Source organism: Ascaphus truei, chromosome 2, assembly GCF_040206685.1.
Source record: "Ascaphus truei isolate aAscTru1 chromosome 2, aAscTru1.hap1, whole genome shotgun sequence".
Lineage (NCBI taxonomy): Eukaryota > Metazoa > Chordata > Amphibia > Anura > Ascaphidae > Ascaphus > Ascaphus truei.
The window spans coordinates 5,092,072-5,117,416 of NC_134484.1; the positions used below are offsets into that span (position 1 = coordinate 5,092,072).

Consider the following 25,345-nt stretch of genomic DNA (forward strand, 5'->3'; position numbering starts at 1 on the left):
CCTGATCTCCCTTACCGTGCTCCCCTCTGTACCTGATCTCCCTTACCGTGCTCCCCTCTGTACCTGATCTCCCTCACCGTGCCCCCCTCTGTACCTGATCTCCCTTACCGTGCCCCCCTCTGTACCTGATCTCCCTTACCGTGCCCCCCTCCGTACCTGAACTCCCTTACCGTGCCCCCCTCTGTACCTAACTCCCTTACCGTGCCCCCCTCTGTACCTGATCTCCCTTACCGTGCCCCCCTCTGTACCTGATCTCCCTTACCGTGCTCCCCTCTGTACCTGATCTCCCTTACTGTGCCCCCCTCTGTACCTGATCTCCCTTACCGTGCCCCCCTCTGTACCTGATCTCCCTTACCGTGCCCCCCTCTGTACCTGATCTCCCTTACCGTGCCCCCCTCTGTACCTGACCTCCCTTACCGTGCTCCCCTCTGTACCTGATCTCCCTTACCGTGCCCCCCTCTGTACCTGATCTCCCTTACCGTGCCCCCCTCTGTACCTGATCTCCCTTACCGTGCCCCCCTCCGTACCTGATCTCCCTTACCGTGCCCCCCTCTGTACCTGATCTCCCTTACCGTGCCCCCCTCTGTACCTGATCTCCCTTACCGTGCCCCCCTCCGTACCTGATCTCCCTTACCGTGCCCCCCTCCGTACCTGATCTCCCTTACCGTGCTCCCCTCTGTACCTGATCTCCCTTACCATGCTCCCCTCTGTACCTGATCTCCCTTACCGTGCCCCCCTCTGTACCTGATCTCCCTTACCGTGCCCCCCTCTGTACCTGATCTCCCTTACCGTCCCCCCCTCCGTACCTGAACTCCCTTACCGTGCCCCCCTCCGTACCTGATCTCCCTTACCGTGCCCCCCTCCGTACCTGAACTCCCTTACCGTGCCCCCCTCTGTACCTAACTCCCTTACCGTGCCCCCCTCTGTACCTGATCTCCCTTACCGTGCCCCCCTCTGTACCTGATCTCCCTTACCGTGCTCCCCTCTGTACCTGATCTCCCTTACCGTGCCCCCCTCTGTACCTGATCTCCCTTACCGTGCCCCCCTCTGTACCTGATCTCCCTTACCGTGCCCCCCTCTGTACCTGATCTCCCTTACCGTGCCCCCCTCTGTACCTGATCTCCCTTACCGTGCCCCCCTCTGTACCTGACCTCCCTTACCGTGCTCCCCTCTGTACCTGATCTCCCTTACCGTGCCCCCCTCTGTACCTGACCTCCCTTACCGTGCCCCCCTCTGTACCTGATCTCCCTTACCGTGCCCCCCTCCGTACCTGATCTCCCTTACCGTGCCCCCCTCTGTACCTGATCTCCCTTACCGTGCCCCCCTCTGTACCTGATCTCCCTTACCGTGCCCCCCTCCGTACCTGAACTCCCTTACCGTGCCCCCCTCCGTACCTGATCTCCCTTACCGTGCCCCCCTCCGTACCTGATCTCCCTTACCGTGCCCCCCTCTGTACCTGATCTCCCTTACCGTGCCCCCCTCTGTACCTGATCTCCCTTACCGTGCTCCCCTCTGTACCTGATCTCCCTTACCGTGCCCCCCTCTGTACCTGATCTCCCTTACCGTGCCCCCCTCTGTACCTGATCTCCCTTACCGTGCCCCCCTCTGTACCTGATCTCCCTTACCGTGCCCCCCTCTGTACCTGACCTCCCTTACCGTAAAAAAGAGAGAAAAACAGCGCAAAAAAACCTCATGGTGTAGTATTTAAAGAATATTTATAAGATAAAAAAGGGGTGATTATTGCACGTACATCAAGAAAAAGCATATATCAACAGGACATGTTTTGGACATGTTACCACTCTTGAAAACTGCTCCGTGTGGGCTCACTGTCTCTCTGGATGGTCCTCTTATCCTCAGTAGCCGTCCCAACGAGGGGTGCACACCTCGTGAGGGATTCGCCCCACAGTGTGAGTCTGCTCAAAAGCGTTAGTCTCTGATCTCCAGCGGGTCACTCGGCGGGAAGTTCAAACCTCTGTGAGGGATCTCCCATCAGCTGTGATCGTGGCAAACGCTATGCTCACACAGGCCGTTCCGGGTTGAGCTGCAGTCGTCCTGACGTCGTCAGACGGCGCCCTTGTATCACTCCCGCCTGCTCGCGGATGGTGAAGGCGATGAATGTCCAATAACATGTGAAGGAAAATATGCTAAATGGCAACCGCAATGGGTATTGATAAAAATAAAGATGGAACGCGCCCTCTCCTACGCGTTTCGTAATCGATACTTCTTCGAAACGCGTAGGAGAGGGCGCGTTCCATCTTTATTTTTATCAATACCCATTGCGGTTGCCATTTAGCATATTTTCCTTCACATGTTATTGGACATTCATCGCCTTCACCATCAGCGAGCAGGCGGGAGTGATACAAGGGCGCCGTCTGATGACGTCAGGACGACTGCGGCTCAACCCGGAACGGCCTGTGTGAGCATAGCGTTTGCCACGATCACAGCTGATGGGAGATCCCTCACAGAGGTTTGAACTTCCCGCCGAGTGACCCGCTGGAGATCAGAGACTAATGCTTTTGAGCAGACTCACACTGTGGGGCGAATCCCTCACGAGGTGTGCACCCCTCGTTGGGACGGCTACTGAGGATAAGAGGACCATCCAGAGAGACAGTGAGCCCACACGGAGCAGTTTTCAAGAGTGGTAACATGTCCAAAACATGTCCTGTTGATATATGCTTTTTCTTGATGTACGTGCAATAATCACCCCTTTTTTATCTTATAAATATTCTTTAAATACTACACCATGAGGTTTTTTTGCGCTGTTTTTCTCTCTTTTTTTCTGTATTAGTTGGATAGCTGAGCCATCCCCTAGAAACTGCAGCATAAAACCTCCCTATAAAGGTTGTATATTACTTTGTTCACAATATCACTTAACCTCTATATACCACTAATGATCGCATTATCTGTTTTATTCACTCTCCCTTACCGTGCCTCTCACCTTTTCCAGGCTATCTTCATCTCTCGGATAGCAGAGGGTGGAGCTGCTCACCGGGACGGGATACTCCGAGTAGGAGACAGAGTCATCTCTGTAAGTATTCTCCTGCTCCCCACACGTCTCCCCCCCCCCCCCGATGTCACAGGACTGTCTCCCGGGTCAGTGGGACTGTGCTGGGGGAACCCGTAGCACACGACCTGCCCTCCCCCCCCCGTCACAGGACTGTCTCCCGGGTCAGTGGGACTGTGCTGGGGGAACCCGTAGCACACGACCTGCCCTCCCCTCCTGTCACAGGACTGTCTCCCGGGTCAGTGGGACGGTGCTGGGGGAACCCGTAGCACACGACCTGCCCTCATGGTAGAACTTGATCCCTTGACTCGCTCTCACGTGGTCGGGCTGGAGGCCACATGCTTGGTAAGGACTTCTCCTGGTAATATTATGAGGTGTGCATTACAGTCGCAGCTCTGCAGCTCTGCAGCTCTGCAGCTGAGTGCAGCCGAGTGTTATACCACGTCGGGAAACGGACAACCGGCCGCGGCCGTGGCCGTGCAGCCACGGGGGGGCAGCTGCTAATGGCCCCAAGGTAGGGGTTAGGGGTTTTAGGGTAAGAGGTTAAGATGAGGGCTTTTAAAGTGAAAGGTTACGGTTTTTGGGATAAGGAGATACGGTTTTTGGGATAAGGGGTTACGGGTTATAGGATAAGGGGTTACGGTTTTTGGGATAAGGGGTTACGGTTTTTGGGATAAGGGGTTACGGGTTATAGGATAAGTGGTTACGGGTTATAGGATAAGGGGTTACGGTTTTTGGGATAAGGGGTTACGGTTTTTGGGATAAGGGGTTACGGTTTTTGGGATAAGGGGTTACGTTTTATAGGATAAGGGGTTACGGTTTATAGGATAAGGGGTTACGGTTTATAGGATAAGGGGTTACGGTTTATAGGATAAGGGGTTACGTGTTATAGGATAAGGGGTTACGGGTTATAAGATAAGGGGTTACGGGTTATAGGATAAGTGGTTACGGGTTATAGGATAAGTGGTTACGGGTTATAGGATAAGGGGTTACGGTTTTTGGGATAAGGGGTTACGGTTTTTGGGATAAGGGGTTACGGTTTTTGGGATAAGGGGTTACGTTTTATAGGATAAGGGGTTACGGTTTATAGGATAAGGGGTTACGGTTTATAGGATAAGGGGTTACGGTTTATAGGATAAGGGGTTACGGTTTTTGGGATAAGGGGTTACGGGTTATAGGATAAGGGGTTACGGGTTATAGGATAAGGGGTTACGGTTTTTGGGATAAGGGGTTACGGTTTATAGGATAAGGGGTTACGGTTTATAGGATAAGGGGTTACGGTTTATAGGATAAGGGGTTACGGTTTATAGGATAAGGGGTTACGGTTTTTGGGATAAGGGGTTACGGGTTATAGGATAAGGGGTTACGGTTTTTGGGATAAGGGGTTACGGTTTATAGGATAAGTGGTTACTGTTTATAGGATAAGGGGTTACGTTTTTTGGGATAAGGGGTTACGTTTTTTGGGATAAGGGGTTACGTGTTATAGGATAAGGGGTTACGTGTTATAGGATAAGTGGTTACGGGTTATAGGATAAGTGGTTACGGGTTATAGGATAAGTGGTTACGGGTTATAGGATAAGGGGTTACGGTTTTTGGGATAAGGGGTTACGGTTTTTGGGATAAGGGGTTACGTTTTATAGGATAAGGGGTTACGGTTTATAGGATAAGGGGTTACGGTTTATAGGATAAGGGGTTACGGTTTATAGGATAAGGGGTTACGTGTTATAGGATAAGGGGTTACGGGTTATAAGATAAGGGGTTACGGGTTATAGGATAAGTGGTTACGGGTTATAGGATAAGTGGTTACGGGTTATAGGATAAGGGGTTACGGTTTTTGGGATAAGGGGTTACGGTTTTTGGGATAAGGGGTTACGGTTTTTGGGATAAGGGGTTACGTTTTATAGGATAAGGGGTTACGGTTTATAGGATAAGGGGTTACGGTTTATAGGATAAGGGGTTACGGTTTATAGGATAAGGGGTTACGTGTTATAGGATAAGGGGTTACGGGTTATAAGATAAGGGGTTACGGGTTATAGGATAAGTGGTTACGGGTTATAGGATAAGTGGTTACGGGTTATAGGATAAGGGGTTACGGTTTTTGGGATAAGGGGTTACGGTTTTTGGGATAAGGGGTTACGGTTTTTGGGATAAGGGGTTACGTTTTATAGGATAAGGGGTTACGGTTTATAGGATAAGGGGTTACGGTTTATAGGATAAGGGGTTACGGTTTATAGGATAAGGGGTTACGTGTTATAGGATAAGGGGTTACGGGTTATAAGATAAGGGGTTACGGGTTATAGGATAAGTGGTTACGGGTTATAGGATAAGTGGTTACGGGTTATAGGATAAGGGGTTACGGTTTTTGGGATAAGGGGTTACGGTTTTTGGGATAAGGGGTTACGGTTTTTGGGATAAGGGGTTACGTTTTATAGGATAAGGGGTTACGGTTTATAGGATAAGGGGTTACGGTTTATAGGATAAGGGGTTACGGTTTATAGGATAAGGGGTTACGGTTTATAGGATAAGGGGTTACGGTTTTTGGGATAAGAGGTTACGGGTTATAGGATAAGGGGTTACGGTTTTTGGGATAAGGGGTTACGGTTTATAGGATAAGGGGTTACGGTTTATAGGATAAGGGGTTACGGTTTATAGGATAAGGGGTTACGGTTTATAGGATAAGGGGTTACGGTTTTTGGGATAAGGGGTTACGGGTTATAGGATAAGGGGTTACGGTTTTTGGGATAAGGGGTTACGGTTTATAGGATAAGTGGTTACGGTTTATAGGATAAGGGGTTACGTTTTTTGGGATAAGGGGTTACGTTTTTTGGGATAAGGGGTTACGTGTTATAGGATAAGGGGTTACGTGTTATAGGATAAAGGGTTACGTGTTATAGGATAAGGGGTTACGGGTTATAGGATAAGGGGTTACGGTTTATAGGATAAGGGGTTACGGGTTATAGGATAAGGGGTTACGGGTTATCGGATAAGGGGTTACGGGTTATCGGATAAGGGGTTACGGGTTATAGGATAAGGGGTTACGGGTTATAGGATAAGGGGTTACGTGTTATAGGATAAGGGGTTACGTGTTATAGGATAAGGGGTTACGTGTTATAGGATAAGGGGTTACGTGTTATAGGATAAGGGGTTACGTGTTATAGGATAAGGGGTTACGTGTTATAGGATAAGGGGTTACGTGATATAGGATAAGAGGTTACGGGTAATAGGATAAGGGGTTACGGGTTATAGGATAAGGGGTTACGGGTTATAGGATAAGGGGTTACGGGTTATAGGATAAGGGGTTACGGGTTATAGGATAAGGGGTTACGGGTTATAGGATAAGGGGTTACGGGTTATAGGATAAGGGGTTACCGGTTATAGGATAAGGGGTTACGGGTTATAGGATAAGGGGTTACGGGATATAGGATAAGGGGTTACGGGATATAGGATAAGGGGTTACGGGATATAGGATAAGGGGTTACGGGATATAGGATAAGGGGTTACGGGTTATAGGATAATGGGTTACGGGTTATAGGATAATGGGTTACGGGTTAAAGGATAAGGGGTTACGTGTTATAGGATAAGGGGTTACGGGTTATAGGATAAGGGGTTACGGTTTATAGGATAAGGGGTTACGGGTTATAGGATAAGGGGTTACGGGATATCGGATAAGGGGTTACGGGATATAGGATAAGGGGTCACGGTTTTTGGGATAAGGGGTTATGGGATAAGGGTTTACGGTTTTCGGGATAAGGGGTTACGGTTTTTGGGATAAGGGGTTACGGTTTTTGGGATAAGGGGTTACGGTTTTTGGGATAAGGGGTTACGGTTTTTGGGATAAGGGGTTACGTGTTATAGGATAAGGGGTTACGGGTTATAGGATAAGGGGTTACGGGTTATAGGATAAGGGGTTACGGGTTATAGGATAAGGGGTTACGGGTTATAGGATAAGGGGTTACGGTTTATAGGATAAGGGGTTTACGGTTTTTGGGATAAGTGGTTACGGGTTATAGGATAAGGGGTTACGGGTTATAGGATAAGGGGTTACGGGTTATAGGATAAGGGGTTACGGGTTATAGGATAAGGGGTTACGGGTTATAGGATAAGGGGTTACGGGTTATAGGATAAGGGGTTACGGTTTTTGGGATAAGTGGTTACGGTTTTTGGGATAAGGGGTTACGGGTTATAGGATAAGGGGTTACGGGTTATAGGATAAGGGGTTACGGGTTATAGGATAAGGGGTTACGGGTTATAGGATAAGGGGTTACGGGTTATAGGATAAGGGGTTACGGTTTTTGGGATAAGTGGTTACGGTTTTTGGGATAAGGGGTTACGGGTTATAGGATAAGGGGTTACGGGTTATAGGATAAGGGGTTACGGGTTATAGGATAAGGGGTTACGGGTTATAAGATAAGGGTTTACGGGTTATAGGATAAGGGGTTACGGGTTATAAGATAAGGGGTTACGGGTTATAAGATAAGGGTTTACGGGTTATAGGATAAGGGGTTACGGGTTATAGGATAAGGGGTTACGTGTTATAGGATAAGGGGTTACGGTTTTTGGGATAAGGGGTTACGGTTTTTAGGATAAGGGGTTACGGGTTATAGGATAAGGGGTTACGGTTTATAGGATAAGGGGTTACGTTTTTTGGGATAAGGGGTTTCGGTTTATAGGATAAGGGGTTACGGGTTATAGGATAAGGGGTTACGGGTTATAGGATAAGGGGTTACGGTTTTTGGGATAAGGGGTCACGGGTTATAGGATAAGGGGTTACGGGTTATAGGATAAGGGGTTACGGGTTATAGGATAAGGGGTTACGGGTTATAGGATAAGGGGTTATAGGATAAGGGGTTACGGATTTTGGGATAAGGGGTTACGGGTTATAGGATAAGGGGTTACGGATTTTGGGATAAGGGTTTACGGTTTTTAGGATAAGGGGTTACGGTTTTTGGGATAAGGGGTTACGTTTTTTTGGATAAGGGGTTACGTTTTTTTGGATAAGGGGTTACGTTTTTTGGGATAAGGGGTTACGGGTTATAGGATAAGGGGTTACGGGTTATAGGATAAGGGGTTACGGGTTATAGGATAAGGGGTTACGGTTTTTGGGATAAGGGGTTTCGGTTTATAGGATAAGGGGTTACGGGTTATAGGATAAGGGGTTACGGTTTTTGGGATAAGGGGTTTCGGTTTATAGGATAAGGGGTTACGGGTTATAGGATAAGGGGTTTCGGTTTATAGGATAAGGGGTTACGGGTTATAGGATAAGGGGTTATAGGATAAGGGTTTCTGTTTTTGGGATAAGGGGTTTCGGTTTATAGGATAAGGGGTTACGGGTTATAGGATAAGGGGTTACGGTTTTTGGGATAAGGGGTTACGGGTTATAGGATAAGGGGTTATAGGATAAGGGGTTACGGGTTATAGGATAAGGGGTTACGGGTTATAGGATAAGGGATTACGGGTTATAAGATAAGGGTTTACGGTTTTTAGGATAAGGGGTTACGGTTTTTGGGATAAGGGTTTACGGTTTTTAGGATAAGGGGTTACGGTTTTTGGGATAAGGGGTTACGGTTTTTAGGATAAGGGGTTACGTTTTTTGGGATAAGGGGTTACGTTTTTTTGGATAAAGGGTTACGGGTTATAGGATAAGGGGTTACGGTTTTTGGGATAAGGGGTTACGGTTTTTGGGATAAGGGTTTACGGTTTTTAGGATAAGGGGTTACGTTTTTTGGGATAAGGGGTTACGGTTTTTAGGATAAGGGGTTACGTTTTTTGGGATAAGGGGTTACGTTTTTTTGGATAAAGGGTTACGGGTTATAGGATAAGGGGTTACGGTTTTTGAGATAAGGGGTTTCGGTTTATAGGATAAGGGGTTACGGTTTATAGGATAAGGGGTTACGGGTTATAGGATAAGGGGTTATAGGATAAGGGGTTACGGTTTTTGGGATAAGGGGTTTCGGGTTATAGGATAAGGGGTTACGGGTTATAGGATAAGGGGTTACGGGTTATAGGATAAGGGGTTACGGTTTTTGGGATAAGTGGTTACGGTTTTTGGGATAAGGGGTTACGGGTTATAGGATAAAGGGTTACGGGTTATAGGATAAGGGGTTACGGGTTATAGGATAAGGGGTTACGGGTTATAGGATAAGGGGTTACGGGTTATAGGAAAAGCGGTTACGGGTTATAGGATAAGGGGTTACGGGTTATAGGATAAGGGGTTACGGTTTTTGGGATAAGGGGTTACGGTTTTTGGGATAAGGGTTTACGGTTTTTAGGATAAGGGGTTACGTTTTTTGGGATAGGGGGTTACGGTTTTTAGGATAAGGGGTTACGTTTTTTGGGATAAGGGGTTACGTTTTTTTGGATAAAGGGTTACGGGTTATAGGATAAGGGGTTACGGTTTTTGGGATAAGGGGTTTCGGTTTATAGGATAAGGGGTTACGGTTTATAGGATAAGGGGTTACGGGTTATAGGATAAGGGGTTATAGGATAAGGGGTTACGGTTTTTGGGATAAGGGGTTTCGGGTTATAGGATAAGGGGTTACGGGTTATAGGATAAGGGGTTACGGGTTATAGGATAAGGGGTTACGGTTTTTGGGATAAGTGGTTACGGTTTTTGGGATAAGGGGTTACGGGTTATAGGATAAAGGGTTACGGGTTATAGGATAAGGGGTTACGGGTTATAGGATAAGGGGTTACGGGTTATAGGATAAGGGGTTACGGGTTATAGGATAAGGGGTTACGGGTTATAGGAAAAGCGGTTACGGGTTATAGGATAAGGGGTTACGGGTTATAGGATAAGGGGTTACAGTTTTTGGGATAAGGGGTTACGGTTTTTGGGATAAGGGGTTACGTGTTATAGGATAAGGGGTTACGTGTTATAGGATAAGGGGTTACGTGTTGTAGGATAAGGGGTTACGTGTTGTAGGATAAGGGGTTACGGGTTATAGGATAAGGGGTTACGGTTTTTGGGATAAGGGGTTACGGTTTTTGGGATAAGGGGTTATAGGATAAGGGGTTACGGTTTTTGGGATAAGTGCTTACGGTTTTTGGGATAAGGGGTTACGGTTTTTGGGATAAGGGGTTACGTGTTATAGGATAAGGGGTTACGGATTATAGGATAAGGGGTTACGGGTTATAGGATAAGGGGTTACGGGTTATAGGATAAAGGGTTACGGGTTATAGGATAAGGGGTTACGGTTTTTGGGATAAGGGGTTACGGTTTAGGGTTTTTTAGGGTAAGGGGTTACAATTTGGAGTTTTCATTACCTGAAGTGGCCAAATGTCCTTGTGGTGAAACGGCCGCATCTAATTGTCCTACACGCATAACACGTATATTGAGATCTGGGTGTCTGCGTGTCTGCGTGGCAGCGGGTGGGAAAACCGTATATTAAGATCTGGGGTGTCTGCGTGGCAGCGTGGCAGCGGGTGGGAAAACCGTATATTAAGATCTGGGGTGTCTGCGTGGCAGCGTGGCAGCGTGGCAGCGGGTGGGAACACCACAGATTCTTCACGTTGACTTTCTCAGGGATTTGAGTTTTCAGCCACCGGCGGCTTCCTGTGCCCCTGTGACATTATTCCACACACGCGGGAACGTTCGGCAGAAGCCTGTACCGGAGGCGGGATTTATACCTGCGGGGTCAGGAAACATTTATTTAGGGGTTTACTTTCCCTGCCTCTGTCTCATTAAAATATACTGCAATACTTCTCCACTTGGACAGATAGTCTATTGATTATAGATTAGCATTTAAAGCATACTACCTCTGTTGCTTTCTTCTTCTTTTCCAACTCCTAGAACGAGACATTTCAGGATTTTGTGCTTATTTTTGTTTAAATCGGGATCATATTTTTTTCTGGGTATTTTAATTTCATTTTTACAAACAATGTGTGTATCAGTATTCATTATAAACAGACTCGGACATCGGGGTTGTTTCCTGCGTTCCCCAGTCCGTGGTGTGTTCCTGTGTCCGTGCCTGCGTTCCCCAGTCCGTGGTGTGTTCCTGTGTCCGTGCCTGCGTTCCCCAGTCCGTGGTGTGTTCCTGTGTCCGTGTCTGCGTTCCCCAGTCCGTGGTGTGTTCCTGTGTCCGTGCCTGCGTTCCCCAGTCCGTGGTGTGTTTCTGTGTCCGTGTCTGCGTTCCCCTGTCCGTGGTGTGTTCCTGTGTCCGTGCCTGCGTTCCCCAGTCCGTGGTGTGTGTCTGTGTCCGTGCCTGCGCTCCCCAGTCCGTGGTGTGTTTGTGTCCGTGCCTGCGTTCCCCAGTCCGTGGTGTGTTTCTGTGTCCGTGCCTGCGTTCCCCAGTCCGTGGTGTGTTCCTGTGTCCGTGCCTGCGTTCCCCAGTCCGTGGTGTGTTCCTGTGTCCGTGCCTGCGTTCCCCAGTCCGTGGTGTGTTTCTGTGTCCGTGCCTGCGTTCCCCAGTCCGTGGTGTGTTCCTGTGTCCGTGCCTGCGTTCCCCAGTCCGTGGTGTGTTCCTGTGTCCGTGCCTGTGTTCCCCAGTCTGTGGTGTGTTCCTGTGTCCGTGCCTGCGTTCCCCAGTCCGTGGTGTGTTTCTGTGTCCGTGTCCGTGCCTGCGTTCCCCAGTCCGTGGTGTGTTTCTGTGTCCGTGCCTGCGTTCCCCAGTCCGTGGTGTGTTTCTGTGTCCGTGCCTGCGTTCCCCAGTCCGTGGTGTGTTCCTGTGTCCCTGCCTGAGTTCCCCAGTCCGTGGTGTGTTCCTGTGTCCGTGCCTGCGTTCCCCAGTCCGTGGTGTGTTCCTGTGTCCGTGCCTGCGTTCCCCAGTCCGTGGTGTGTTTCTGTGTCCGTGTCCGTGCCTGCGTTCCCCAGTCCGTGGTGTTTCTGTGTCCGTGCCTGCGTTCCCCAGTCCGTGGTGTGTTTCTGTGTCCGTGCCTGCGTTCCCCAGTCCGTGGTGTGTTTCTGTGTCCGTGCCTGCGTTCCCCAGTCCGTGGTGTGTTCCTGTGTCCCTGCCTGAGTTCCCCAGTCCGTGGTGTGTTCCTGTGTCCGTGCCTGCGTTCCCCAGTCCGTGGTGTGTTCCTGTGTCCGTGCCTGCGTTCCCCAGTCCGTGGTGTGTTTCTGTGTCCGTGCCTGCGTTCCCCAGTCCGTGGTGTGTTCCTGTGTCCGTGCCTGAGTTCCCCAGTCCGTGGTGTGTTTCTATGTCCGTGCCTGCGTTCCCCAGTCCGTGGTGTGTTTCTGTGTCCGTGCCTGCGTTCCCCAGTCCGTGGTGTGTTCCTGTGTCCGTGCCTGCGTTCCCCAGTCCGTGGTGTGTTCCTGTGTCCGTGCCTGTGTTCCCCAGTCTGTGGTGTGTTCCTGTGTCCGTGCCTGCGTTCCCCAGTCCGTGGTGTGTTTCTGTGTCCGTGTCCGTGCCTGCGTTCCCCAGTCCGTGGTGTGTTTCTGTGTCCGTGCCTGCGTTCCCCAGTCCGTGGTGTGTTTCTGTGTCCGTGCCTGCGTTCCCCAGTCCGTGGTGTGTTCCTGTGTCCCTGCCTGAGTTCCCCAGTCCGTGGTGTGTTCCTGTGTCCGTGCCTGCGTTCCCCAGTCCGTGGTGTGTTCCTGTGTCCGTGCCTGCGTTCCCCAGTCCGTGGTGTGTTCCTGTGTCCGTGCCTGCGTTCCCCAGTCCGTGGTGTGTTCCTGTGTCCGTGCCTGCGTTCCCCAGTCCGTGGTGTGTTCCTGTGTCTGTGCCTGTGTTCCCCAGTCTGTGGTGTGTTCCTGTGTCCGTGCCTGCGTTCCCCAGTCCGTGGTGTGTTTCTGTGTCCGTGTCCGTGCCTGCGTTCCCCAGTCCGTGGTGTTTCTGTGTCCGTGCCTGCGTTCCCCAGTCCGTGGTGTGTTTCTGTGTCCGTGCCTGCGTTCCCCAGTCCGTGGTGTGTTTCTGTGTCCGTGCCTGCGTTCCCCAGTCCGTGGTGTGTTCCTGTGTCCCTGCCTGAGTTCCCCAGTCCGTGGTGTGTTCCTGTGTCCGTGCCTGCGTTCCCCAGTCCGTGGTGTGTTCCTGTGGTGTGTTTCTGTGTCCGTGCCTGCGTTCCCCAGTCCGTGGTGTGTTTCTGTGTCCGTGCCTGCGTTCCCCAGTCCGTGGTGTGTTCCTGTGTCCCTGCCTGAGTTCCCCAGTCCGTGGTGTGTTCCTGTGTCCGTGCCTGCGTTCCCCAGTCCGTGGTGTGTTCCTGTGTCCGTGCCTGCGTTCCCCAGTCCGTGGTGTGTTTCTGTGTCCGTGCCTGCGTTCCCCAGTCCGTGGTGTGTTCCTGTGTCCGTGCCTGAGTTCCCCAGTCCGTGGTGTGTTTCTATGTCCGTGCCTGCGTTCCCCAGTCCGTGGTGTGTTCCTGTGTCCGTGCCTGAGTTCCCCAGTCCGTGATGTGTTTCTATGTCCGTGCCTGCGTTCCCCAGTCCGTGGTGTGTTCCTGTGTCCGTGCCTGCGTTCCCCAGTCCGTGCCTGCGTTCCCCAGTCCGTGGTGTGTTTCTGTGTCCGTGTCCGTGCCTGCGTTCCCCAGTCCGTGGTGTGTTTCTGTGTCCGTGTCTGCGTTCCCCAGTCCGTGGTGTGTTTCTGTGTCCGTGGCTGCGTTCCCCAGTCCGTGGTGTGTTTCTGTGTCCGTGCCTGCGTTCCCCAGTCCGTGGTGTGTTCCTGTGTCCGTGCCTGCGTTCCCCAGTCCGTGGTGTGTTCCTGTGTCCGTGCCTGTGTTCCCCAGTCTGTGGTGTGTTCCTGTGTCCGTGCCTGCGTTCCCCAGTCCGTGGTGTGTTCCTGTGTCCGTGTCTGCGTTCCCCAGTCCGTGGTGTGTTCCTGTGTCCGTGCCTGCGTTCCCCTGTCCGTGGTGTGTTCCTGTGTCTGTGCCTGCGTTCCCCAGTCCATGGTGTGTTTCTGTGTCCGTGCCTGCGTTCCCCAGTCCGTGGTGTGTTTGTGTCCATGCCTGCGTTCCCCAGTCCGTGGTGTGTTCCTGTGTCCGTGGTGTGTTCCTGTGTCCGTGCCTGCGTTCCCCTGTCCGTGGTGTGTGTCTGTGTCCGTGCCTGCGTTCCCCAGTCCGTGGTGTGTTCCTGTGTCCGTGCCTGCGTTCCCCAGTCCGTGGTGTGTTCCTGTGTCCGTGCCTGCGTTCCCCAGTCCGTGGTGTGTTCCTGTGTCCGTGCCTGCGTTCCCCAGTCCGTGGTGTGTTCCTGTGTCCGTGCCTGCGTTCCCCAGTCCGTGGTGTGTTCCTGTGTCCGTGCCTGCGTTCCCCAGTCCGTGGTGTGTTCCTGTGTCCGTGCCTGCGTTCCCCAGTCCGTGGTGTGTTTCTGTGTCCCTGCCTGCGTTCCCCAGTCCGTGGTATGTTTCTGTGTCCGTGCCTGCGTTCCCCAGTCCGTGGTGTGTTCCTGTGTCCGTGCCTGCGTTCCCCAGTCCGTGGTGTGTTTCTGTGTCCGTGCCTGCGTTCCCCAGTCCGTGGTGTGTTCCTGTGTCCGTGCCTGCGTTCCCCAGTCCGTGGTGTGTTTCTGTGTCCGTGCCTGCGTACCCCAGTCCGTGGTGTGTTCCTGTGTCCGTGCCTGCGTTCCCCAGTCCGTGGTGTGTTTCTGTGTCCGTGCCTGCGTTCCCCAGTCCGTGGTGTGTTTCTGTGTCCGTGCCTGCGTTCCCCAGTCCGTGGTGTGTTTCTGTGTCCGTGCCTGCGTTCCCCAGTCCGTGGTGTGTTCCTGTGTCCGTGCCTGCGTTCCCCAGTCCGTGGTGTGTTCCTGTGTCCGTGCCTGCGTTCCCCAGTCCGTGGTGTGTTCCTGTGTCCGTGCCTGCGTTCCCCAGTCCGTGGTGTGTTTCTGTGTCCGTGCCTGTGTTCCCCAGTCCGTGGTGTGTGTCTGTGTCCGTGCCTGCGTTCCCCAGTCCGTGGTGTGTTCCTGTGTCCGTGCCTGCGTTCCCCAGTCCGTGGTGTGTTTCTGTGTCCGTGCCTGCGTTCCCCAGTCCGTGGTGTGTTTCTGTGTCCGTGCCTGCGTTCCCCAGTCCGTGGTGTGTTCCTGTGTCCGTGCCTGCGTTCCCCAGTCCGTGGTGTGTTTCTGTGTCCGTGCCTGCGTACCCCAGTCCGTGGTGTGTTCCTGTGTCCGTGCCTGCGTTCCCCAGTCCGTGGTGTGTTTCTGTGTCCGTGCCTGCGTTCCCCAGTCCGTGGTGTGTTTCTGTGTCCGTGCCTGCGTTCCCCAGTCCGTGGTGTGTTTCTGTGTCCGTGCCTGCGTTCCCCAGTCCGTGGTGTGTTCCTGTGTCCGTGCCTGCGTTCCCCAGTCCGTGGTGTGTTCCTGTGTCCGTGCCTGCGTTCCCCAGTCCGTGGTGTGTTCCTGTGTCCGTGCCTGCGTTCCCCAGTCCGTGGTGTGTTTCTGTGTCCGTGCCTGTGTTCCCCAGTCCGTGGTGTGTGTCTGTGTCCGTGCCTGCGTTCCCCAGTCCGTGGTGTGTTCCTGTGTCCGTGCCTGCGTTCCCCAGTCCGTGGTGTGTTTCTGTGTCCGTGCCTGCGTTCCCCAGTCCGTGGTGTGTTCCTGTGTCCGTGCCTGTGTTCCCCAGTCCGTGGTGTGTTCCTGTGTCCGTGCCTGCGTTCCCCAGTCCGTGGTGTGTTCCTGTGTCCGTGCCTGCGTTCCCCAGTCCGTGGTGTGTTCCTGTGTCCGTGCCTGCGTTCCCCTGTCCGTGGTGTGTTCCTGTGTCCGTGCCTGCGTTCCCCAGTCCGTGGTGTGTTTCTGTGTCCGTGCCTGCGTTCCCCAGTCCGTGGTGTGTTCCTGTGTCCGTGCCTGCGTTCCCCAGTCCGTGGTGTGTTTCTGTGTCCGTGTCTGCGTTCCCCAGTCCGTGGTGTGTTCCTGTGTCCGTGCCTGCGTTCCCCAGTCCGTGGTGTGTTCCTGTGTCCGTGCCTGCGTTCCCCAGTCCGTAGTGTGTTTCTGTGTCCGTGCCTGCGTTCCCCAGTCCGTGGTGTGTTTCTGTGTCCGTGCCTGCGTTCCCCAGTCCGTGGTGTGTTTCTGTGTCCGTGCCTGCGCTCCCCAGTCCGTGGTGTGTTTGTGTCCGTGCCTGCGTTCCCCAGTCCGTGGTGTGTTTCTGTGTCCGTGCCTGCGTTCCCCAGTCCGTGGTGTGTTCCTGTGTCCGTGCCTGCGTTCCCCAGTCCGTGGTGTGTTTCTGTGTCCGTGCCTGCGTTCCCCAGTCCGTGGTGTGTTTCTGTGTCCGTGCCTGCGCTCCCCAGTCCGTGGTGTGTTTGTGTCCGTGCCTGCGTTCCCCAGTCCGTGGTGTGTTTCTGTGTCCGTGCCTGCGTTCCCCAGTCCGTGGTGTGTTCCTGTGTCCGTGCCTGCGTTCCCCAGTCCGTGGTGTGTTTCTGTGTCCGTGCCTGCGTTCCCCAGTCCGTGGTGTGTTTCTGTGTCCGTGCCTGCGTTCCCCAGTCCGTGGTGTGTTCCTGTGTCCGTGCCTGCGTTCCCCAGTCCGTGGTGTGTTCCTGTGTCCGTGCCTGCGTTCCCCAGTCCGTGGTGTGTTCCTGTGTCCGTGCCTGCGTTCCCCAGTCCGTGGTGGGTTTCTGTGTCCGTGCCTGCGTTTCTGTGTCTCATGCAGAGACTGCAGGTATTAGAATGGGTGTCTCATGCAGAGACTGCAGGTATTAGAATGGGTGTCTCATGCAGAGACTGCAGGTGTTAGAATGGGTGTCTCATGCAGAGACTGCAGGTGTTGGAATTGGTGTCTCATGCAGAGACTGCAGGTGTTAGAATGGGTGTCTCATGCAGAGACTGCAGGTATTAGAATGGGTGTCTCATGCAGAGACGGCAGGTGTTAGAATGGGTGTCTCATGCAGAGACTGCAGGTATTAGAATGGGTGTCTCATGCAGAGACTGCAGGTGTTAGAATGGGTGTCTCATGCAGAGACTGCAGGTGTTAGAATGGGTGTCTCATGCAGAGACTGCAGGTGTTAGAATGGGTGTCTCATGCAGAGACTTCAGGTGTTAGAATGGGTGTCTCATGCAGAGACTGCAGGTATTAGAATGGGTGTCTCATGCAGAGACTGCGGGTGTTAGAATAAGTCTTTGGTGATACGGCAGAAGATGACATCAGACTATTATAGCTGTGTTATAGCTGTGTTATAGCGGTGTTATAGCGGTGTTATAGCGGTGTTATAGCGGTGTTATAGCGGTGTTATAGCGGTGTTATAGCGGTGTTATAGCGGTGTTATAGCGGTGTTATAGCGGTGTTATAGCGGTGTTATAGCGGTGTTATAGCGGTGTTATAGCGGTGTTATAGCGGTGTTATAGCGGTGTTATAGCGGTGTTATAGCTGTGTTATAGCTGTGTTATAGCTGTGTTATAGCTGTGTTATAGCGGTGTTATAGCGGTGTTATAGCGGTGTTATAGCGGTGTTATAGCGGTGTTATAGCGGTGTTATAGCGGTGTTATAGCGGTGTTATAGCGGTGTTATAGCGGTGTTATAGCGGTGTTATAGCGGTGTTATAGCGGTGTTATAGCGGTGTTATAGCGGTGTTATAGCTGTGTTATAGCTGTGTTATAGCTGTGTTATAGCTGTGTTATAGCTGTGTTATAGCTGTGTTATAGCTGTGTTATAGCTGTGTTATAGCTGTGTTACAGCTGTGTTACAGCTGTGTTATAGCTGTGTTAGTAACATTAGGAATAGGTTTTGTGACTTTTAAATACATTTCCCGTTACTTTCTGATAAACTCATTGGGGCTTATTCTGTATATATATTATTCTGTATATATATATTATTCTGTATATATATATTATTCTGTATATATATATTATTCTGTATATATATATTATTCTGTATATATATATTACTCTGTGTATATATATTATTCTGTATATATATTATTCTGTATATATATTATTCTGTATATATATTATTCTGTGTATATATATTATTCTGTGTATATATATATTATTCTGTATATATATTATTCTGTATATATATTATTCTGTATATATATATTATTCTGTGTATATATATTATTCTGTATATATATTATTCTGTGTATATATTATTCTGTATATATATTATTCTGTAAGCTCTGTTAGCGCTTTACCGTGCTAAGTCCCTGAGGCTTTCCGTGCAGATCGCTCAGCACAGCGCTACCGGAGCTTACAGAATAAGCCCCCATGTCCTGCCTACCATGGTTTTGCTGAGGCAGGGACAGACATTGTCCCCCTAAGAAGTGAGGAGCAGGCGACGCATGGTGTCACTTCTGTGTTCGTGTCATCCTTCAGTGGACAGGACGACCTGAATGGGCCTCGGACGCTATGACTGTTTAAGTTACATTGTAGCTCAGAGAGATAATATGCGTGTAGATTTTATTGAGTATATTGCTCTGTAACCGGCGTTCTGTGTGCGTGGGACGTGCTGCTGTGTAACCGGCGTTCTGTGTGCGTGGGACGTGCTGCTCTGTAACCGGCGTTCTGTGTGCGTGGGACGTGCTGCTGTGTAACCGGCGTTCTGTGTGCGTGGGACGTGCTGCTGTGTAACCGGCGTTCTGTGTGCGTGGGACGTGCTGCTGTGTAACCGGCGTTCTGTGTGCGTGGGACGTGCTGCTGTGTAACCGGCGTTCTGTGTGCGTGGGACGTGCTGCTGTGTAACCGGCGTTCTGTGTGCGTGGGACGTGCTGCTGTGTAACCGGCGTTCTGTGTGCGTGGGACGTGCTGCTGTGTAACCGGCGTTCTGTGTGCGTGGGACGTGCTGCTGTGTAACCGGCGTTCTGTGTGCGTGGGACGTGCTGCTGTGTAACCGGCGTTCTGTGTGCGTGGGACGTGCTGCTGTGTAACCGGCGTTCTGTGTGCGTGGGATGTGCTGCTGTGTCCGGCGTTCTGTGTGCGTGGGACGTGCTGCTGTGTAACGTGCTGCTGTGTAACCGGCGTTCTGTGTGCGTGGGACGTGCTGCTGTGTAACCGGCGTTCTGTGTGCGTGGGACGTGCTGCTGTGTAACCGGCGTTCTGTGTGCGTGGGACGTGCTGCTGTGTAACCGGCGTTCTGTGTGCGTGGGACGTGCTGCTGTGTAACCGGCGTTCTGTGTGCGTGGGACGTGCTGCTGTGTAACCGGCGTTCTGTGTGCGTGGGACGTGCTGCTGTGTAACCGGCGTTCTGTGTGCGTGGGACGTGCTGCTGTGTAACCGGCGTTCTGTGTGCGTGGGACGTGCTGCTGTGTCCGGCGTTCTGTGTGCGTGGGACGTGCTGCTGTGTAACCGGCGTTCTGTGTGCGTGGGACGTGCTGCTGTGTAACCGGCGTTCTGTGTGCGTGGGACGTGCTGCTCTGTAACCGGCGTTCTGTGTGCGTGGGACGTGCTGCTGTGTAACCGGCGTTCTGTGTGCGTGGGACGTGCTGCTGTGTCCGGCGTTCTGTGTGCGTGGGACGTGCTGCTGTGTAACCGGCGTTCTGTGTGCGTGGGACGTGCTGCTGTGTCCGGCGTTCTGTGTGCGTGGGACGTGCTGCTGTGTCCGGCGTTCTGTGTGCGTGGGACGTGCTGCTTTGTCCGGCTCGGACCCGGCTCGGCTCTTTTCAGACCTCCCTGACGATACACTTGTTTTATTAATAACTCTTCTGTCTGCTAACAATGTCTTTCTTTTTTGAGTTTATATTTTGTAATATCCCTCTCCCTCCATCTCACCCCTCCTGTCCATCTTCCGGTGACCCTTCTCTAACCACCCAAACCGGGTCTTGTTTCCCCTTCATCTCCCCGAACCCTTCCCCCTCTTTTTTTTTCTTCCTACACCTCTCTTTCCAATCCTCCCTCCTCTTCTGTCAGACTCATCCCACCCTCTTCTCCAGACCCCTTTTCCTTCCCCCCTCCAACCTCTCCACGCTGTTCCGGCTGGCTCTCTCTGCCTTCTGGTGGCGGGTTCCCTTCCTCCTTTGCCGTCCCGGTAACAGCATGGGTTACCCTCGCAGCGGCCAATGGTAAGAGTGGATACTGCCTTGTCAGTGCTGGCTTCTGTCTGCTCTATACCGCTGGACCACGACTGTGCCCGCAGTGCCCAGCTGGGTGTATAAATCAGGGAGTTGAACCAATCAGAGTTCCCCACTCAGCCAAACTCTGACCTTGTTGTAGCGTCACCAGACATGCGCCATTTATGGTAGCACTAATATACAGTGAACCTGTCCCCCATGCAAAGGCCTACAGACCAGCTGCTAATCAATCCCAGGACTTACTGCTGGGGGTTATTACTGCCCCATAATGGGCAATAACACCTAGAAATGCAGCGGGTCGGCCTTGATGACCATGGGGGTTTGACTACAGTGAGAGAGGCTGGAAGGGCATATAGATGCACTGTATACTGATGCCGAGTATGAAGTTCTTTCAGTAGCAGCCTATATATATACACACGCTGGACGTCACAGGGCTGGTTCGCCCTCATTGGCTGAATTTCCGCCGTGGCGTGGCCGCCGCACCAAAAGACAAAAATCTTCTCTCGCCATCGCGCTCCGTCGTGTGCACGAAAGCACGGAGTATAAACTCAGCCTTAGACAGCAGAGAAGAGCAATGTGTGACCGGCCATCGCTGCTCTTCCATTTTCTCTTGTATAGTGCTATAAAGAACAAGAAACGGCCAACCCAACGTAAGGTTTTATCGCAAGGGGACCTCATCCGTAGGATGTCGTTCAACGTAGAGCTCAATAGCACTTCTAAAACATCGACTCTCAAATTATTGCATATATACAGTATATATATTATATATTTTTTATTCACCTAAAGAGAACCTGCCCCGTTATCCTGGCTGTACTTCTGTCCTTCTGTTCTTCCCAGAATACAAGTCCGCAACGCTCGGTAACGCTCCTTTATCGTCTTACCGGCGTTGCTGTTTCCATCAACCAGCATCTCCCAAACATGCCAGGAAATCTGCCGAACATGAGGTCTCCCAGTAACCAGGGTAGAGCAGTCCCGCACTGGGGGAATGGGGGGCTTTCCTTCAGGAGAGCTGGGGATTTTAAATGGAGGGAAGGATGGCAAGTTTCAGAGAGGGTTCAGATATGAGGTGAGTTTGGTGGAATGCCGTGATGGGGTCTTGCTCAAGCTTCAGAGAGGGTTCAGATAAGAGGTGAGCTTGGTGGGATGCCATGATGGGGTCTTGCTGACGCTCTGGCTCTGCGCGTTGTTTTAGATCAATGGGGTAGACATGACAGAAGCCAGGCATGATCAGGCAGTAGCCCTGCTTACCAGCACCTCCCCCACCATCACTCTGCTGGTGGAGAGAGAGCCCCCCCAGGCAGGGGCAGGGACAGACCCGGGAGCCTCGCCCTCCCTGCAAAGAGCCCGCCCGCGCTCACCCCCGCCCCCTGTGGACAGCGAGAACGGTGAGGGAGAGGAGGAGAGCGGATCCCTGAGCAATCACCGGAGGATGGATGACGAGTACCCTATTGAGGTGAGAACATTTCCCCCTGTGTGTGTCCCTTATAGAGAACACCAGCCGTGGGTGCCCGTTCGATATGAGAAACCCCCTGTGTGTGTCCCCGATAGAGTAGAGTACCCTGCATGTATGAACAGCCCATGTGTGTTCTTCTGGGTAGAATATCCATTGGGTGGCACAGCTCCTTGGGTAAGAAGAGCCCCCGTTTGTGTCCCATTATCGGATAGCAACACAAGTCCCCTTGGAAGGACAGGTCTTCCAATAATAGGATGGGGGCCCATACACACAACCCATCCTCCAGGGGCCAACATTTATCCAAAGTGCTCAAGTTTCCGTACATTGTTACCAGAAAAATACGAGTCGCCATGGAATAGGCGAGGATACCGACATCTCGACCCAGCGTAGGTCTGTCATGAAGGCTAACCCCAGTGCTGGGCAGAGATGTCCGTACCCATTCCTGTTCCATGGCGACTTGTAATCCTCTCTAAACATTGTGCAGTAACCTTATGCCAGTGGGGGTTAAGGGCAGCCCCCCCCCCCCACGTGTCACTGGGGTTAGGGGGTGGGGAGATTTTGGGGCAGTGACCCACTTATCCCTGTGGAGGGGGGGTCTAAGGGCAGCCTCCCACACGTCCCTATGGGGGTGGGGGGGAGGGGTGTAAGGGCAGCCTCCCACACGTCCCTGTGGGGGTGGGGGGGAGGGGTGTAAGGGCAGCCTCCCACACATCCCTGTGGGAGGGGGGTGGTGGGGAAGGGGTGTAAGGGCAGCCTCCCACACATCCCTGTGGGGGTGGGGGGGAGGGGTGTAAGGGCAGCCCCCATTTCTTCCCCTATAGAAAATTATGTGGATGACCCGTGCGGGAACCTACAGAGTAGAGGTCAGCTCTCTCCTCTTCCTCCCCCCACACTACAGAGTAGAGGTCAGCTCTCTCCTCTTCCTCCCCCCACACTACAGAGTAGAGGTCAGGTCTCTCCTCTTCCTCCCCCCATTCCCCTTCAGAGAAGAGGGCAGCTCTCTCCTTTCCCCCCCGTGCAGAGAAGAGGGTAGCTCTCTCCTTTCCCCCCCCGTGCAGATTAGAGGGCAGCTCTCTCCTTTCCCCCCCGTGCAGAGAAGAGGGCAGCTCTCTCCTTTCCCCCCGTGTAGAGAAGAGGGCAGCTCTCTCCTTTCCCCCCCGTGCAGAGAAGAGGGCAGCTCTCTCCTTTCCCCCCCCCATGCAGAGAAGAGGGCAGCTCTCTCCTTCCCCCCCGTGCAGAGAAGAGGGCAGCTCTCTCCTTCCCCCCCCGTGCAGAGTAGAGGGCAGCTGTCTCCTTTTCCCCCATGCAGAGTAGAGGGCAGCTCTCTCCTTCCCCCCCCCCCCCCCGTGCAGAGAAGAGGGCAGCTCTCTCCTTCCCCCCCCGTGCAGAGAAGAGGGCAGCTCTCTCCTTCCCCCCCCGTGCAGAGAAGAGGGCAGCTCTCTCCTTTTCCCCCATGCAGAGTAGAGGGCAGCTCTCTCCTCTACCCCCCGGGCAGAGTAGAGGGCAGCTCTCTCCTCTACCCCCCCCCCCCCCGTGCAGAGTAGAGGGCAGCTCTCTCCTTTTCCCCCATGCAGAGTAGAGGGCAGCTCTCTCCTTTCCCCCCCCCCCCCGTGCAGAGAAGAGGGCAGCTCTCTCCTTCCCCCCCGTGCAGAGAAGAGGGCAGCTCTCTCCTTCCCCCCCCCGTGCAGAGAAGAGGGCAGCTCTCTCCTTTTCCCCCATGCAGAGTAGAGGGCAGCTCTCTCCTCTACCCCCCGGGCAGAGTAGAGGGCAGCTCTCTCCTCTACCCCCCACCCCCCGCACGCGGGGCTCGGTTTTGATAGGATTGCTGACTCCTTGTCTGTGCTGCCCTCAGGAAATCTGCCTGGTAAAGGCCGGGGGACCCTTGGGGCTCAGTATCGTGGGGGGCAGCGACCACTCCAGCCATCCCTTCGGTGTCAACGAGCCTGGAGTCTTCATCTCAAAGGTGAGGAGCATGGCGCCCCCCCCCCCCTCACCTGCTTGCCATCCCCATGTCCCTCCTTGGTTACCCTGACCGCTGTGTCTCCTCCTGCAGGTGATCCCCCGTGGGGTGGCTGCACGCAGCGGCCTGCGGGTGGGGGACAGAATCCTGGAGGCGGGGGAAGTTGATCTGCGCCACGCCACTCACCAAGAAGCCGTGAACGCCCTGCTCTCCCACTCTCAGGAGCTCCAGCTGCTGGTGAGGAGGGACCCGCCTCCCCCGGGCATGCAGGTACCAAGAAAGCTGCACTACACCTGAGTATCTCCCCGAAACGGGGGTCTACGGGCGCAAGGGTGGGATCGGGGCAAAATAGGGTCATTCTGGCAATGACCGATACTGTGTAAAGCTGGAGGGGCTAACGTCAGTCCTCAAGGGCCACCAACAGGTCAAGTTTTCAGGATATGCAGGTCGTTAATTGAGCCACCTGTGCTGAAGCAGTACTTTTCGTACTTCATGGTGATTTTTTCGGTTTCCTAACGAGTCCCTGGCTGTGTTATTAATTGGGGCGAGTGTGTTCAGGGTTAGAAAATAAGTGTGTATTCAGCTGGGAACGGTGAATTCGGTCCCCCACGTGCGGGGGTCACACGTGGCCTCTCTCCCTTCGGCACTGTAGGAGGTAACACGTTTGGGGCAATGAGCAGATAAAAGCTCCCCGTGTGATATCATCTCATTCCCTTTTCTGTAGGGGGAGACGCGGGAATAAGGGGAAGTGTCTTTGTCATGGGCGAGACCGGGACTGTTATACCGGGGTCAGCCACCGGGCAAAACACAGCAGTGGAATAAAATGTCGTTTATTCGGGTAAAGCCGCGTACACACAATGAATACACCAAATACAGACGAAAAACACACTTACTGGGGCTCTGGGGGTGACAACTAGGCTAAAATAGGTGCAGGGCGCCTGCTTCGGAAGGGTTCCCCTGGCCGGGATATCCACCCGGGCTTCCTGGTCCTCTTTTCGGCTAAAATCCTTAGCCGCGACCGCTACGTTCTAAAACGAGAACTTGGACCTGGCGTCTGGCTTAGCCTCGGCTGTTCAGGGTTTCCTGGCTCCAAAAATGACGCCGGTTGCTCTGCTTTTCGCAGAGCGACTTTGAAAAGCCGCCTTGGCATCACCGGCCCAAGTCTCAGGACCGTCTGGTTCTCTGGCCGGGGCTTCTCCTTACATACCCTCCGCTGAGCTATGTTCTGCATGGAAGTAGGAGGAGCGACCAATCAGAGCGTGGGAATTCCTCCCTGCCAGCCAATAGGAATAGCGGCTCGTCCTTTGGCTGATGTCAGAGATGGGGGCGGGACATATGAATTGACCAACAGGAAACGCGCCGACATTCTGCTTCTTCCCCCAGTCAGCCCATTGCCTCCTACTGGGCAGGCTCCACTGAGTCTGGCAGACCAGAGTGTCCTCCCCGCACGGGGTCTCTGTTCTCCGGATTCAGTACTCCGCCCCGGCCACTTAGCACCCCGACACCTCTCAACATCCCGTCTCCTCTTTGAACTACGATGTCTATCCAGACTTCCCGGCACCTATAGGGAGGCCCGGGCTGACTGAATAGACATTTATAGTATATGTTCCAAACATTATAAAACATATTTTAATACGTGTTATAACTTGGGGAGACCCATATCTGTGCGGGACACAGGACTGGGATATCTGGGCTCGAAACCCAGGAGTCTGGGGGGCACTGGGCAGCCCCGGTGTAATTCACCCAACGTACCGGCAAATCATGACTGCTCGCCGGGGAGAATTAGGGGACTACCGGTAACTTTGGCCCCCGAACTCCTGCAAACAAAGCTGCATTTCAACTCAAATATCCCCCCTAACACTTACACATGGAAAGTTTTCTGGGTCTGGGACGAAGGGAACATGGAAAGTGGGAAAGCGGGGGGGACTTTAACTTCTACATGCGATGATACCTGGCCCCTGGCTTATGGTGCTAGGTAACTACCAGGAACCCCGCGGTTTCAGGGGTAACCAGATGGGCTTAACCTTCATTGTACAGCCTGGTTACCCCCTTCCTGTCAGTCTTTTTTTGTGATGTGACTAGGATGAGCGGGACATGG

General features: G+C 52.9%; 1 protein-coding gene across 1 annotated transcript in view; it reads left to right on the forward strand.

The window, feature by feature from the left end:
* The window catches only part of LOC142474501 (protein scribble homolog), a 217,753-nt gene that overhangs the window by 154,418 nt on the left and 37,990 nt on the right, over positions 1-25,345 (forward strand). The window contains exons 7-10 of the mRNA XM_075580871.1: positions 2,948-3,028; positions 21,027-21,287; positions 23,140-23,250; positions 23,341-23,517. Of these exons, the coding sequence (XP_075436986.1) occupies positions 2,948-3,028; positions 21,027-21,287; positions 23,140-23,250; positions 23,341-23,517 (630 nt within the window). The remainder of the gene's footprint in view (positions 1-2,947; positions 3,029-21,026; positions 21,288-23,139; positions 23,251-23,340; positions 23,518-25,345) is intronic.